This window comes from Sminthopsis crassicaudata, chromosome 3 (genome assembly GCF_048593235.1).
Source record: "Sminthopsis crassicaudata isolate SCR6 chromosome 3, ASM4859323v1, whole genome shotgun sequence".
Taxonomy (NCBI): Eukaryota; Metazoa; Chordata; class Mammalia; order Dasyuromorphia; family Dasyuridae; genus Sminthopsis; species Sminthopsis crassicaudata.
The window spans coordinates 603,435,830-603,452,739 of NC_133619.1; the positions used below are offsets into that span (position 1 = coordinate 603,435,830).

Here is a 16,910-nt window from a genome sequence, read left to right on the forward strand (position 1 = left end):
GTCAGAACTAGAAAGTCACCTATCATCTCGATCAATTCATATCTACTAAATAAATTAATTTAAAGGAGAAAAAAAAGAAAATTAGGCTCAGGGAAGAGAAATTATTTGCCCAAAGCCATACAGTCTTTCATATATCCAAAGCCGGGCATTCAATTAGTCATAGCTTGCCTCTCAAAGTGACTTTCACGAACAGGAAAATTTGGGCAGCCAGATTCCTTTATTTGGCTTAATCTAGCCCAAACTATGCCCAAATAGAGAGACCAAATTTACAGGGAAACTTCAATCCTCTCCTCATAGGAGGTGAAACAAAATGAAAGTGGACAATGAACAGGGCTGAGCTCATTTGTATTAGGGAAAGGTCTACACCCAGAGAACCAGGGCCTTTCCCTTTAGAACCAGAGACAAAAGGGTGTTATAGGCCAGAATCTAAAGAGTGAGAAGTACTGATCAGAGAAATGCAAATCAAGACAACTCTGAGGTACCACTACACACCTCTCAGATTGACTAAAATGACAGGAAAAGATAATAACGAATGTTGGATGGGATGTGGAAAAACTGGAACACTGATACATTGTTGGTGGAATTGTGAAGGGATCCAACCATTCTGGAGAACAATTTGGAACTATGTCCAAAAGCTTATCAAACTGCGCACACCCTTTGACCCAGCAGTGTTTCTCCTGGGCTTATATCCCAAAGAGATCTTAAAGGAGGGAAAGGGACCTGTATGTGCCAAAATGTTTGTGGCAGCCCTTTTTTGTAGTGGCTAGAAACTGGAAATTGAGTGGATGCTCATCAGTTGGAGAATGGCTGAATAAATTATGATATATGAAAGCTATGGAATATTATTGTTCTGTAAGAAATGAGTGATAGGATGATTTCAAAGAGGCTTGGTTTAAGTGAAATGAGCAGAACAAAGAAAACATTGCACAAGATTATACAGTGATCAATTCTTATGGATATTGCTTATTTTCAACAATGAGATGATTCAGGCCAGTTCCAATGATCTTGTGAAGAAAGAGCCATCTGCAAGCAGAGAGAGGGGACAGTGGGGATTGAGTTTGGATTACAACATAGCATTTTCACTTTCTATTATGGTTTGCTTGAATTTATTTTTTCTCTTTTTTTTTTCCTTTTTGATATGATTTTTTTACGCAACAAAATAATTATACACATATGTATACCTATATTGGATTTAACATTCTTACCATGTTTAACATATGTTGAATTACTTACCATCTAGGGGAGGGGGAGGAAAGGGAGGGAAAAATTGGAACACAAGGTTTTTCAAGGGTCAATGTTGAAAAATCATCCTTATATATGTTTTGAAAATAAAAACTTCAATAAAAGAATAAGGAAGAATGCTGGGCCTGGTATGGTATATAGCACACAAGGAACACTACTCAAGATTATTAATGGAAATTGAAGACACTCCAATGAAAGAACCTGGTTAAAACTTCTCTGGCCTAATAACAACTAATAAAAGATTTCTCAAATGAAAAAGAAAGCTGGTGTCTAGGGGAAAGGGTAGGGGGAAGTAAGGGAGAAAATTTTGGAACATAAGGTTTTGCAAGGGTGAATGTGGAACATGATATTTGAATATATTTTGAAAATAAGAAGCTATTTTAAAAAGAAGAAAAAGAAAGCAAAACTTTCTAGCTAGAAGGGATTAAAAAACCACATAATCCAGCCCATATATGAAAAAAAGAATTCTCTCAAAAACAACCGTGAAAAGTAATGGATCATTCAGTCTGTGACTGAAGGTATTTCCAATGGGGAACATGTTATCTCTCAAAGTAGGTCATGCCTCTTTAAATGCTAGATTTTCTTGAAACAACAATTCTTCTCTTGGCACCTTCTATATTATGTTCCTATTTCCGACCCTTCTGATCAAACAAAACAAATCTTAATTCACAAAATAACTCTTTCACTATAAGTTCTTTTGAACTAGAGCAGATCACAGAGTTAATCAGCGGTCCTAAATCTTTCAGAATAGATTAGCCTGGGGCAGCTAGATGACCTAGCTGTGTAACCTTGGGCAAGTCATGTAACTGCAACTGACTCAGAAGAGAGAAAGAGAGAGAGAGAAAGTGAGAGAAAAAGAGAGAAAGAGAGAGAGAGAGAAAGTGAGAGAAAAAGAGAGAGAGAGAGAGAGAGAGAGAGAGAGAGAGAAAGAGAGAAAGAGAAAGAAAGAAAGAAAGAGGTCTCAGACACTTAACACTTCCTAGCTGTGTGACCCTAGGCAAGTCACTTAACCCCAGCCTAAAAAGGGAAAAAAAAAAAATTATGAAAGAAAGAAAGAAGGAAGGAAGGAAGGAAGGAAGGAAGGAAGGAAGGAAGGAAGGAAGGAAGGAAGGAAGGAAGGAAAGAAAGAAGGAAAGAAAATCGATTATCCTTACAATAATAGTGCTGTTGAGGCAGCTAGGGGGCGTAGTGGACAGAGCACTAGCTCTGAAGTCAGGAGGACTTGAGTTCAAATTAGACCTTAGACACTTACTATTTCCTAGCTCTGTGACCCTGGGCAAGGCACTTACCAATTACCTCAGCAAAAAAAAAAAAAAAAAAAAAAAAAAAAGCCATTGTAATTAAAAAAAAAATTAATAATACTGTTACCAGACATATTGTTCTCCCAGTTCTTTTCACTTCACATCAGCTCATGTGAGTCTTACTAGCTTTTTCTGAAATGATCTTCATTTCTTACAGCACAATAATATTCCATCACAATCATATACTCTAACTTGTTTAGCCATTTGCCAACTGATAGGCATCCCCTTCATTTCTTACTCTTTGCTACCACACAAAATAAATATTTTTGAATCCATGAGTCCTTTTCATCTTTCCTTGATTTCTTTGGGGCACAGACTTAGATTATGGTATTACTGGGACAACTGAATTTTGAGGAACGGTTCATTTCTTCCATGCTCCATATCACCTTATATCTAAATCTCAGTGTGAGATGCTAGTTTATACCTAGTTTCTGCCAGGTGCCATTTGTTTTCCAAGTAGTTTGTCAAATAATGAGTTCTTACCCCAGTTGCTAGGATTTCTGAATTTATCAAACACTAAGTTACTCTGCTGATTTGTTTCTCTATATTATATAGCTAATCCATTCCATAGATCACAAACTGTTTTGACAATTATAGTTCTGCAGTCATACTTTAAAATCAGGTACTGCTAGGCGCTCTTCCTTCACATTTCTTTAAGTTTCTTTGATATTCCTAACCGTTTGTTTCACCAGATAAATTTTTCTATTTTTCTTCTACTTTTCTAAAGCAATTCTTTGGTAGTCTGATTGGTATCACACTGGATAAGTAAATTAATTTAGTTAACATCTTCATTTTTATTAGCTCACCTATCCATCCATAATTAATATTTATGCAATTATTTATATTTGTTTTAATTTGTATAAAGAGCATAATGTAATTGTATTGATAAAGTGTCTTGGTAGGCAGACTCTTAAATACTTTATATTGTCTATGGTTAATTTAAATATAATTTCTATCCTTTGAATTCTGTTAGTAATATAAGGAACTATGAATGACTAATGTAGGTTTATTTTGTACCCTAAAATTGTTAAAATTAATTTTTATTTTATTTTTAATTTTAGATTAATTTTTAATTGACTCTAGGATACCCTGTATAATTAATATATCATTTGCAAAAAAATAATAAGTTTCCTCTTTGTTTATGCTTGTTCTTTTAATTTTTTTTTATTGTCTTGTGGTTATAGCTAGCATTTAAAGATAACATTGAACAGTAATAGGAATAATGGACATCCTTAGTTCAGCCCTGAGCACCACTGTTCCCATTATAGAAAAGGATTGCTCTTGGTTTTAGATAATACTTACCATTTTAAGGAAAGCTTCACTTATTCCTAAGCTTTCTAGAACTTTTAAAAAGAATGGGTATTCTATTTTGTCAAAAACTTTTTCTGCATCTATGGAAATCATATGATTTTTGTTGTTTTTGTTATTGTGATTATGTTTTCCTATAAACCAGTCCTGACTTCCCTGTATAAACTCAATCTATAGTATATGATCTTCGTGATGTTACGACCTATTCTTTTTTAAAACATTATTTTGTTAAATATTTCCTAACTACATGTAAATTTTTAAATAATCATTTGAATTCCAAGAGTCTCTCTTCCCTTTCTTCCTTCGGTTAGGAAGGAAATAATTTGGTATCAATTATACATATGAAGTCATGCAAAACATTTCTACATCAGCCATGCTGGCAAAAGAAAACACAAACATAAAACAATAACTTAAAAAAAATGCTTCAAGCTACAATGAGTTCATTAATTCTCTTTGGAAGTAGATATTTCATCATGGATCCTTTAGAATTATCTTCAATCACTGTCTTGATCCAAAGAACTAAATCTTTCATAGCTGATCATCCTGACAATATGACTGTTATTGTGTACAATGTTCTCTATGGTTCTATTCAACTTTGTTGTAAATCAGTTCATATGAGTTTTCCAAGATTTTTATGAAACTATTCCCCCCTCATTATTTATGACTCAATACATACTTTATGACAATCATACACAATTTGTTGAGCCGTTCCTTAACTGATGGGCATCCCCTCAATTTCTAATTCTTTGCCACACACATATATAATATATATTCATTTATAAATCTAGGCCTTTTCCTTTCTGTTTCTAATCTCTTTGGGATATAGATGTAGTAGTGGTCTACTAGATCAGTATTTCTGGACTAAAGAATATGCACAAATTTGTAGCCCTTTGAATTAGTTCACAATTAAACCAACAGCTTATTAGTGTCCCCATTTTTCCACATCCCCTCTAGCTTTGTCGTTTTCCTTTTCTGTCACATTAACCAACCTGAGATGGTATTTCAAAGTTACTTTAATTTGCATTTCTCTGTCAGTGGTGATTTAGAGAATTTTTTCAGATGACTATTGATAGTTGTGATTTCTTCTTCATGACTACTCCAGATGAATCCATGTTGGCACTTTGCCATTACCTTTTCCATTTCTATATGTTCACTAGCCAGCCTTTTACTAATAAAATGCTAGAATTTTTCCCGGAATTGAACTACATATCTTCTTCCCTGTCCCTTTCAGAATAGCTATCCTTCTCCTGTTCTTTAGTAAACTCCTATTTGCCTTGGTCTTTCATATTATTACTGACAGCAATCTCAGCAATCAAAATTACTAGTTTTTTCCCTGAAAAAAAAACAAAACAAAAACAAAAAAAAAAAAACCCAAAAACTCCTTCCTTTCCCCATATCCTCTACAATATAGTTAAAAACAAATCTTTTCTGTTTTCCTTGACTCTTCTTATAAGCCTCAATTCTGTGCTTTTAACACTCAACATTATAATCTCTTACAGTTATAGGCTATATTTTTATATTAATTACCTGTTAATTGCCCTTAGTTTCTTTTTCTGTGATTTTTATTTTAAATTTATTTTTTTCTCATGTCTTTTAAAAAATTAAGTTAATTGAATTCCTTATGCATCCACATGGGTCTTTCTATACAACTACTCATTTTACTCTTTCTAGTGTTGTCTTCAACATTTTAATCTTGAAAGTTTCCTTGTCTGACTTTTTATAAAAATAATTTTTTTCTATGGAATGATACTTAGTTTTCTTCTAACTCTTTCTGTAATATTCTAGCTCAAAAGCTAATGCACATGTAAGACCATTCCCAGATTTCCTGTCCTCCTTTCCTAAAAGGGAATGGTCACTTGTCCCCAAGTTTCCCAGTATTTTTACCCTAACAACCAGGTTATCCTCTTATTGAGAATTAGATCCAGGAGAGAATGGTCATCCTAACTTTTAAATGGTGAAATTATCTTGAGAGTAATTAAAGTACGATTGAATCCTCTGCTTTTGGCAGTTTGAGTACTCCAGAAGTCTTAGCTGAAGTCTTCTGAGGTAACCTGTGTCAAGTTCTAGCTTTGTGGCTGTGGGATTGGAAGGCAGTCATTTTTTTGGACCTCAGTTTCTACCCTTCTCCCCTTGTTTTATAAAATGAGGGAATTGGACTACATATACAATACTGGGTCCCTCCCAAACCTAATACCTATTATGATGTTATAGTATATAGTAATCCTACAACATCAATCTTCAGGGCATTGGGAGATAAAGAGAGGAAGTAACAGAAGGCAATATTATGCTGAGATGTCTTGTTACTCAAATACATAAATAGTTCAGAAAACATGTGTTAGATTTCTGGAAACCCCTAACAAAATAGAAAGTTCTTAAGGAAAGGAATTAAGTTATATGGCTTTTACATGGGGATGTTCTACTTCTATAGAAGGAACCCTTAAAGGATCATCTAATTTAAAAGCCTCATTTTAAAATGAGACAATTGAGGTCTAATGCCTATCTTAATCCGGAATATAACAAAGTGCCAGATATGATTCTGTCAGCACAAAATACAATAGGACCATGACTACATTTGGATATGAAATGTCTATAATAAAGCCTAAGACTGAGTTAGTTTTTTTCAGCAATTACATTATACTCCCCACAGAAACAATGTAGTCAACAAAAACAACTTGTTCACAAAAAAAAAAAAAAAAAAAAAAAAAAAAAATCAATGCTAAACAGGCTTGCCTGGCTCTGCCCCAAGTTTCTACCTTTTAGCTTCCCCGATTTCCTTCAAAATTCAGCCCAAACCACACCTTCTGGACAAGGCCTTTTCCCATCTCTGCCCCTAACTGCTTCTATTTTCTCCTTTTATGTTATTTTCATCTACCCTTCATATATTTTGTGTGTACTTAGTTATTCACACTGCCTCTATTATATCAGATACTTCTTAAGGACAGAGTTCCCCCCCCCCCTTTCTTCATATCCCCAGTCCTCATCAGTGTCTGGCATATGCTAATTGCTTAATAACTACTTGCTGATTAAATGACTCCATGATGCATTTGTGAAATTTCAAAATGTAACACTTTATAATAGTTCTCATTAAATCTCAAACTAGATTTGGGCCTAACATAACATTCTGTTAAGACTATTTAAAATCTTGATATTGTCACTTTATCTGATTAGTGGCCACTTTGGATTCTGCTTTATCTACAAATCTGATAACCACACCGGTCTTCATCCAAGTCATTGATAAAAACATCAAGGACAATACTCCATATTCTTCCATTTTGGCAGGGAAATAAGATACAGTACTCTGGGTACAACTGTTCAATCAGCTCCAAACTTGGCTAACAGTAATATCAGCCCACCATTTATTATTTATTTCCAGCGACGCCATGGAAAATTTTCCTAAAATTCTAAAAAGCTAAAAATCATCCATGTCTATAGCAATCTTTTGTTCCATCAATCTAGAGAGGACAAAGACCAGGGATTTAGTGAATGAAAGGATTCCCTTGCAAGTGCCTACAACTTCCACTAAGTCATCATGTTTCTTACTAATTTAGTATCCTTATTCCAAAAAATTATCTTAAATTGGGGTAATTTTTCTTACTATTGTCTTAATATAATTTAATTATATATAATTACATATGATATTATCTATTATTACATATTGTCTATTATGATATATTACTAATATAATTTTATTATAATAGTAACATAATATTTCTTAATGTAATTAGCTTCAAAAGATCACCATATTCTTCTTTAATAAGAACTATACAAAAAGAACTAAAAAGGAAATGGAAAAAAATTATTAAAAATGGAAAAAAAAATTAAGTAACATAGTAGACATCAGAGGATCTAGAGTCAGGAAGATCTGAGTTCAATCACTTACTAACTGAATGAAGCTGGGAAAGTCATTTAACCTCTGCTTGCTTCAATTTCTTCATCTGTAAAATGGAAGTACTTCCCAGAGCTTTGTTTGCAGTATTTTTGTACTGTGCAAACCTTAAAGTATTATATAAAGGCTAGCTATTATTTTTATTATTAGAAAGTAGGTTAGCTGGTTAAGATGGTATATGAAGATAGAGCATAGCTACTTAGGGATCAGAAGGAAACCTAAAATCATTCAGTTATATATTATAAAACAGTGGTCATCAAAACCATTTGGGACTGGCTAAGAAATAGACTAGTGGATCAATGAAATAGATTAGGTTCATAAGAAACTATAGTCAATGACTATAGTAATTTAGTATTTGATAAACCGAAAAACTCCAGCTTCTGGCTTAAGAATTCACTATTTAACAAAAATTGTGGGAAAAATTAGAAAATAGTGTGGCAGAAACTGGACACTGACCAACACCTAACATCCTATACCATGAATCTATTTCAACCTTAAGGGTGATACTACCAGCAAATTAGGAGAACAAGAGGTAATCTCTCTCAGATCTGTAGAAAAGGAATAAATTTATGACCAAAAAAGAACTAGAGAACATTATGAAATGCAAAATGCATAATTTTGATTATATTAAATTTAAAAGGTTTTGTAAAAAACAAAACCAATGCAGTCAAGATTAGAAGGAAAGCAGAAAACTGAAGAAAAAATTTTGTATTAAATGTTTCTGATAAAGATCTTTTATTTCTAAAATATATACAGAACTGACTCAAATTTATAAGAATACAAATCATTCTCTAATTGATAAATGGCCAAAGGATACAAACAATTTCCAGATGAAAAAAAGTAAAGATAATGATGAATGTTGGAGGGGATGTGGGAAAACTGGGACACTAATGCATTGTTGGTGGAGTTGTGAATTGATCCAAACATTCTGGAGAGTAATTTGAACTATGTCCAAAGGGCTATCAAACAGTGCATACCTTTTAATCCATCATTATCTCTACTGGATCTGTATCCCAAAGAGATCATTTAAAAAAAAAGAAAAGGGTCTACACGTAGCAGCCCTTTTTGTATTGGCAAGGAAACTGAGAATACTGAGGAAATTGGAAACTGAGTCGATGCCTATCAGTTAGGAAATGGCTGAATAAGTTATGGTATATGAATGTTATAGAATATATAATGTTATAGATCTATAAGAAATGATCAGGAGGATACTTGCAGAGAGACCTGGAGAGACTTACAGGAACTGATGCTAAGTGAAATGAGCAGAACCAGGAGATCATTATACACTTCAACAAGATTAGGTGATGATCAACTGTGATAGACTTAGCTGTTTTCAACAATGAGGTGATTCTAATTAGACCTGTGATGTAGAGCCATCTATATCCAGAGAAGGACTGAATGTGGATTACAACACAGTTATTTTCACCTTTGCTTGCTTTTTTCTTTCTCATTTTTCCCCCTTTAGATCTGATTTTTCTTGTGCAACATGATATATGTGGAAATGTTTAGAAAAACTGCACATGCTTAACCTATTGTTGTATTACTTGCTGTCTAGAGGAAGGGGAAGATGGGGAAGGAAGGAGAAAATTTTGGAACACAAAGTTTTACAAGGGTGAGTGTTAAAAACTATCTTTGCATGTATTTTGGAATTTTATTTTTATTTTTTAAAAAGCAAAATAAAATAATAAAAATCATTCAGTTATATTCACATAGTAGTAAGTGCTGAATAAATATTTGTTGACTGATACAAAATTTGGATAAGTCCTTAACCTCACATAGGATACAATATAGCAGGAAGATGAAATACCGTGTTTCCCCGATAATAAGACCTATCCTGAAAATAAGACACCCACATACTCTTTAATATTCCGCTAAAATAAGCCCTCCCCCGAAAATAAGCCCTATCGAACTTACTATGAAAACGGTCATCATGGTGATCCCCTGCGCTATATGCTGCGTAGCGGTACCTTCAGTAAGCAGCGCCGCCCTCCCCTCCCGGGTGAAACGCACGTCGCGCTCCGAGCTGCATCCAATCAGAGCTGCAGCAGTGAGCGCGTCATCCTCTTCTTCCCTGGTGATTTGCTTGCTGGCGCTACTGAGAGCAGCGCCGCGGAGTAGAGCTGAGACAGGACCATCTAAAAACTCGGTAAGTTCAGTAAGCGATGGAGAATAAAATAAGCACTCAGGGGGCATGATGGAGGCTAAAAGGGGCATGATGGAGGCTAAAATGGGCATGATGGAGGATAAAAGGGGCATGATGGAGGCTAAAATGGGCATGATGGAGGATAAAAGGGGCATGATGGAGGATAAAATAAGCCCTCCCCTGAAAATAAGCCCTCTGGTGTTTTTTAGTCCCAAAAAAATAATAAGACAGTGTCTTATTATCGGGGAAACACGGTACGTATATATACCTGTAATACAAAGTAACATAAATATATCACGGGGTACAGAATAATATGCAAGTGGAATGAAGGACAAATTCCTGGTGGATACAAGATTTAATCTGGGCTTTAAAGAACAGGGAGGAATTCAACAATAGAGAAAGATGTTGGTATTCCAAACATAAGAACTAGTGAGAGGCAGAAAAGTACAGTCGAATGGTGAAAACTCATTTGCCCACAGAATATGAACAGGTTTTCATCAGAAATAAAAGCCATCTATAATCATTTTTAAATGCTCTAAATTACTACTGATTAGAGAAATGCAAATTAAAACAATTCATATAATACCTCACACCTTGTTTTGATTGGTTAATAGGACAGAAAAGGAAAACAAAAAGGATTTAATGGCAAATGTTAGAGGGCATGTGGTAAAATTTGGACACTAATGAAGTTAATGGAATTGTGAACTAGTTTAACTTTTCAGAAACTATATTCAAAGAGCTATAAAACTGCATATTCTTTGATCCAGCAATATCACTACTAGGTCTGTATCTCAAAAAGATTTTTTAAAAAGAAAAAGGGAAGGGACCTATAATTACAAAAATCTAACAGTTATTTTTGTGGAAATAGAAACTGAAGGGATGAAATCAACTGGGGAATGGTTGAAAAAATTGTGGTGTGTAATTGATGGAATGTTACTGTGCTAAAAGAAATGATGCTTTCAGAAAATCCCAAAAAAGACAATGTGAAGTGAGCAGAACCAGAAGAAAAAAAGCAATATTGTAAGGATGTTTAACCATGAATGACTTGGTTATTCTCAGCAATATAGTGAATGTGTTAAGAGTTCTCCACATCACAAAAAAAAAAAAAAAAAGATGGAGAAATCCTTCCTAAATTCAACTACAAGCATCATGGCAAGATGTGAAAAACAGCAAACAAGAGTTTTGGGAACACAGATTCTATCCCACTTATAAATAGTTAACACTAATGGCTGTGTGAACATGGGCAAATCTCCCACTGCTGAGTTGTCTCTTCTGTAAAATAAGGAACTGGACTCAACCAGGTCTCACCTTCTTTGAATCTCAGGAATTGGTGATAATGGGGTAAATAACTATTAAGCTCTGTGCTGAAAGTAGTTTTGCTTATTTAACAATGAGGGAATGACTAAGTTTTAAAGAGTGCTTGGGATAATTTTCTAGTTCAGATCTAGTAAAATTCTGCCTTAGTTTGCCCTAAAAAAAAAAAAAAAAAGGAATGAATTAAGGTGGGAAAGGTAGATGAAAACATCTGGAGACCAGTCATATGACCTTTGTGACCTTTAAACTCCTAAAGAGGACAAAAATGGACAAAGTAAAAAAAAAAAAAAGAAAAGAAAAGAAAAGAAAAGAAAATGAATGTCAAGAGCAACAAAAATTTTCAAAGAGTCCTAGGGTACAACATGGAGGAAAAATGCTTAAGAAACAAATAATCCAAGTAAAAATTGGAAACTCTTCAAAACAAATAACCCTATGAACATATGAACAAATTTTAGCAGTACATAGGCAGAATAAGAAAATGTCCAACTAGCCAAACCTTGAATAACAGACCTGAAAGCAAATCGTAAAGTCTCAGAAAGCAGACATTCAACTATATTATTTATTGTGTGGTATGTGCTGCCTGATGGAGATGAAATCAGAGCCAGATGGGAGATTAAACAATAAATCACACAAACCGATGAAATCCTACTAAGTGTCCAGCACAAATCAATCGATTTCAAAACAATCTTCAATGTAGGAGGGAATCTCAGAAAGCCTCTGTGCTCAAACTTAACTGAGCAGAAGTTATCTCAAATCCACCCCAAACAAGTAGTCATTCACTATCTTAGAAACCTTGGCTTGAGAGGAGCTGGACATGGATAACCTCTCAGGGGAACCCACTCACCTTTTGTTTTTCCATAACATTCATTTCTGTACCACTCTAAGAACTTCCCGTTCATCAGTGTTTGAAGGTTTACAGAGGGCTTTATGTAAATGATTGAATTTCATCCTCACAGCTATCTTGGAAGATAGTCATAACCATGACTGTTCCTAATTTTCTGTTTTATAAAAGGGGACACAGTTTTAGAGGAGAAGCCAAGCTTCAGTCACATAATTGGAGAGCTGGAATTAGAAAGAAGGTCTCTTGGCCAAGTCAGAGAAGAGAAGGAGGTACATGCTGAGGCTGGCATCTCTCTCAAACTCCAGGAGGGTCAGAGTTGATCAGATGTCAGCACTAAATCTGGCAATGATATGGTAAGATCACTACAGCTAAGGAGTTGGGGACAAGGAATGTTTCCAGGTTACCTAAATGGGACAAATGAGGGACAAAATGAACTAAGTAGGAAAGAAGGCAGGTCAAATCTCTGTGTTGAGCAGCAGTGGGATCCATCAGTTGGTGAGCCACCACTGTCCTTCCAACCTTGGTGAGATAGGGAGGGAAAGAGGAGGGGAAGTAGATAGACAACAAGCAATGAGGTCTTCTGCCTCCAAGACCTCCTTCTGATAAAATGCAAACTGGCTCTCAACCAATAAAAATGTTCATCAGACCCTAGGGAAAGGAAATTGATGACAGCTAAGTGGAAAGAGATGGATACTCTGAATAATCATCACAATTCCCTTGTTTTTAGGCAATGATGAGCTCCTACTAAGTGCTCAGTTTTTAATCTATCTTCTTTAACAATCCTACTGTTTAGAACTTTAAAGAAACTATGGATGGCAGAAACTTTGAAACCTGAGAAAGAAAAAGGAAAATGGGAAGAGAAATATAGTGCCTGAATAATATTCCTTTCTGAGAGAAAACTAGCTTTTAAAATAATTGTAGCAGTGAAATATGTCATCATTTTTATATCCACGCCCTCATCTGAGCATCACAACAAACCCTCAGATACAGAATGGGGAAGTATAAGACTGCAGTCAGAAAAGTTAACTGATCCCTTGTCCAGTACAATTTTCACTACACTAGGCTACCTCAACAAGGTGGCCAAGTGAGAGTAAATCTAAAATCATTTTATTTTCCTTTGGTCAATTCTAGCCTTTGAGATATCTCTGCATGTACTCCTTTCTTTCTTGTCACCCTGATATTCAACCTCATACAGGCCCTCATGCCAAGTAGCAGATTGATGAGTCTGCCTAAAGTCTCTCCCCACTCCAATCTGACCTTAGCTGCTGAATTAACCTTCCTAAAGCATAAATCTAATCATGTCATCCCCTTCTACCCCCATTCAATAAACTCCAGTGGCTCCCTAAGACCTTTAGGATCAAAAATAAAATTTCTGTGAAGTTAAAGATGTTCACTGAGGCCCTTCCCAACCCTGACATTCTATATTCTTAACTTCTCTTCAACTTGAATGATTTATAATTCTAAATATGTAGAGCCAAATAAAGTCATGAAAGAGTATAGGGTTAGGTACAAAAGTGGTATATGCCCTATTTTTCACTAGAACTACTATCTAATTGGAAGACCTGCCTCCAGTCTCTTCCTTATCTAATTCACCCTTCATACATGTTCCTTAATTCAAGTAGTAGAGAAAGATGTGGAACGCAGATAATGTACAAATAACTTCTATTTGTCTTCTACAATCATTTTGGGTTTTTCTAGCAGCTTTACCTTTTTAGTTCCAAGTGGAGGGGGAAGTGTGAGGTAGAAGTGTAATTTGAAAAGGAGTTCAGTTTTGAAAAGGTGTTCTAAGCAAGCCACAGTGGGCTCCCTCCCAATTCCCTAAGAGCAGAACATCTGTAAACTGGTTCACTTATATGAACTCTTACCTGTAGTTCAGCTTCTAGGCCCAGCCGCCGGATGAATGGGTCTGTGACATGATAATGCCGCTCAAAGCTCAATGCACCCCGCTCCTAGAAAATGGAAATAAACCTAAAGTTTTCAATTCAGTTTAACAAGTCTTTCTTGGAGCATTTAGTAAATATCCAGCAATGTGCTAAGTAGTGCAGGAAATACAATATTTGGAGAAAGAGGTCTATCACAAGTTACCAAGTAGTAACAGATAGGAAAAAATTCTTAAAATGGCTTTAAGTAGCTTTAAAAACAATTCTGAGTATTTCTCTTTTCTTTGCAGAGGTACAGAATGCTATCTGCTTCAGTATCAGAATATGGTTATACTTTTTTCCTTCTTTCTTTTTATGCTTTGTTACCAAGAATGACCTGCTGAATTAGAGAATGGCTATATTTGGAAACATGTAACAACTAAAGACACCAATAACAACTTTTTAAAAACTCCAAACATGCTAAATATTATTACTAAAAGGTCACATAACATACAATCAGTAACATAATCACATGATCATTAAAACAAAACAAAAAACCTCTTTCTATTTCTATAGCACCTCTGAGGTAAATATATATCCTCATTTTACATATTAGGAAACTGAGGTCCAAAAGAGAATATGGTGAATTGTTCATAGTCACACAATTAATAAGGGTCAGAAGCAGGTGCTGATTATAAATTCTATAAATATTAGAAGAAACTCATTGTAACTAAAATAATGCATACTTTCCCAATTCTTCCTCCTAATGTCCCAAAGTTTTGTGACTTATGGCCATCCTCCCAACCATTCAAACTAAAAGCTTCAAAGTCATTCTTGACTACTCTTTCTTCTTTCTTGGGTATAGCTAGTTAGAGGGTCTGTCACATGCCCTTTCAAAGATCTTCCTCCACTTCCACTTCCATCCTTTCCACTCCCATGGACACCACTCTTGTTCAGAGCCCTATTTTTCACCAGAACTACTATCTAATTGGAAGACCTGCCTTCTTCCCTATCTAATTCACCCTTCATACATGTTCCTTAATACACAGTTCTGATCAAGTTATTCCTCTACTCACAAACTTTCAATGGCTGTTTTCTGCCAAGGCAAAATAAAATGCAAACTTCTTAGAGTCATATTCAACATCCTTCCAAACAAGCTTTCCAGTCTCATCAATCTTCCGCCTTTCCCTTCCAATTTCACTATCTTTGGTCCCCTAAGTGTTGTCTAAGGTACCGTGTCCTCCACTAAGCGTTCTCTCCTTCCTCTTTCTTTCCCCTGATAAAAGTAATCTCTCCCACTTCCCCCCAACATCTTCTTTGCACTTAAATAATTTTATTTTTACAATTTGTATTTTTATTGATAGCTTTTTGCTGTTATACCCCTATCCACTTCCAAATATATCTTTTACTCTTCCCATCCCCTAGCAAATTATCCTTTGTTACAAAGAAAAATTTTGACTCCAGAGAACTGTTGAAGAATTATGCTCCCTCCCTTTCCCTGGGAAAGACTGGCTTAAATCTGGGGAAGGGTATGCATTGTCAGGCAAATGGTTTGTTGTTTACTTAACTTTTTTTTTATAGAGCAGCTAGGTGGAACAATGGACAGAACTCTAGGCATGGAGTCAGGAAAACCTGAGTGCAAATCTAGCCTTACACATTAACAGCTATGTGACCTTGGGCAACTCCACCCTGTTTGCCTCAGTTTTCACATCTATAAAATGAGCTGGAGAGGGAAAAGGCAAACCGCCTTCTGGATCTTTGCCAAGAAAACTCCAAATGGGAGTCACAACTGATAATGACTTAACAAACTTCTTTATTATAAGGGAGGTTTCTATTGAGGGAAAGGTGGTTATTGACAGCAATATTGTTTGGGTTTTTTTGCATTTTTTTTTAAAGGAAACAGAAAAGAATCAGTTTAGCAAAACCAAACATCACCTGCACTGTGTCTGATAGCAAATAAAACATCTCATGCCCATTGCAGGCCCCATCCCCATTCTGCCATTTAGAGAAGGAGGCGCACTCTCTTAATTCTGTGGGGCTGCACTAAGGTCACTCTGGATTGACTGCTTCCCCCAGAACTAGTTCTTCTGTCCTCCTATGCTTCTCTCTTATGCACTTAAATGCTCTCATGTGTGATAAACCTGTTTTTGTATGATTCATTCCCCTACATCCTGAAGATCCATGACAGCAAAGATTTCATTTTTCATCTTTGCATCACCCAAGAACCCTGGGAAGAGTGGTTCCCCCAGACCACACATCTCCACATCCTGCTTCCAGCAAATCTCTAGAACTGTCATCCCAGGCAGCAAGGCCACATGGGTGATGAAGCCTGGCAACTGCTTAAAGAGTACAGCTAGGATATAGCCACAGTAATGAAGACCTAGAAAAGAACATTTTCACTATGACATGGTTCAGAATCAGAAATGAACAGGATCTTATCAGCAGCAATGCCATTAAAGAAAAGGAGTGGCTGTCTGACTTTTCTGCATGTCTCTCCAGTTCTTAGCACATAGTAAGCACTTCATAATATACTCAAGTACAGCACCTGGGCACATAAAAGAAACTTAAAAAAAAAAAAATGAAAAAAGAAACCTCATTGTGGGCTTAGTGTTAGGAAAGGAAAAGATGAGGCTTGAACTAGGCTATGAAGATTTTTAACAGGTAGGAGTACACCTATCCATGTATATTAACTTCACACCTCTGGGACTATGAGAAGTCAGGTTTTCAGAATCCTGAAGTTTAGACTTTCAAAGATACCAAACCTCTTCAAATCAATCTATCTGTATGAGTATACATTTATAATAAATAAATAAATGAATGAATGAATAAATAAATAAATAAATGTGCATTTAAAATAAATTAATAGATAGATAATCATGCATTTATAATAAATAAATAAATATATAAATAAATAAATGAATAATGCAAATAAAATGCATTTATCAGCATGATTATTTATCTAACAGAATACCTCTTTGGCATCTCTAAAACACCAACCCAAATCTCTTCAATTCAG

At 35.3% G+C, this 16,910-nt stretch overlaps 1 protein-coding gene across 2 annotated transcripts in view; it reads right to left on the reverse strand.

Moving 5' to 3' along the window:
- Window positions 1-16,910, reverse strand: part of WDTC1 (WD and tetratricopeptide repeats 1) — a 63,618-nt gene that overhangs the window by 33,115 nt on the left and 13,593 nt on the right. For both annotated transcript variants that reach the window (XM_074305683.1, XM_074305682.1), the window contains exon 3: window positions 13,901-13,984. In XM_074305683.1, coding sequence (XP_074161784.1) covers window positions 13,901-13,984 — 84 coding nt within the window. The remainder of the gene's footprint in view (window positions 1-13,900; window positions 13,985-16,910) is intronic.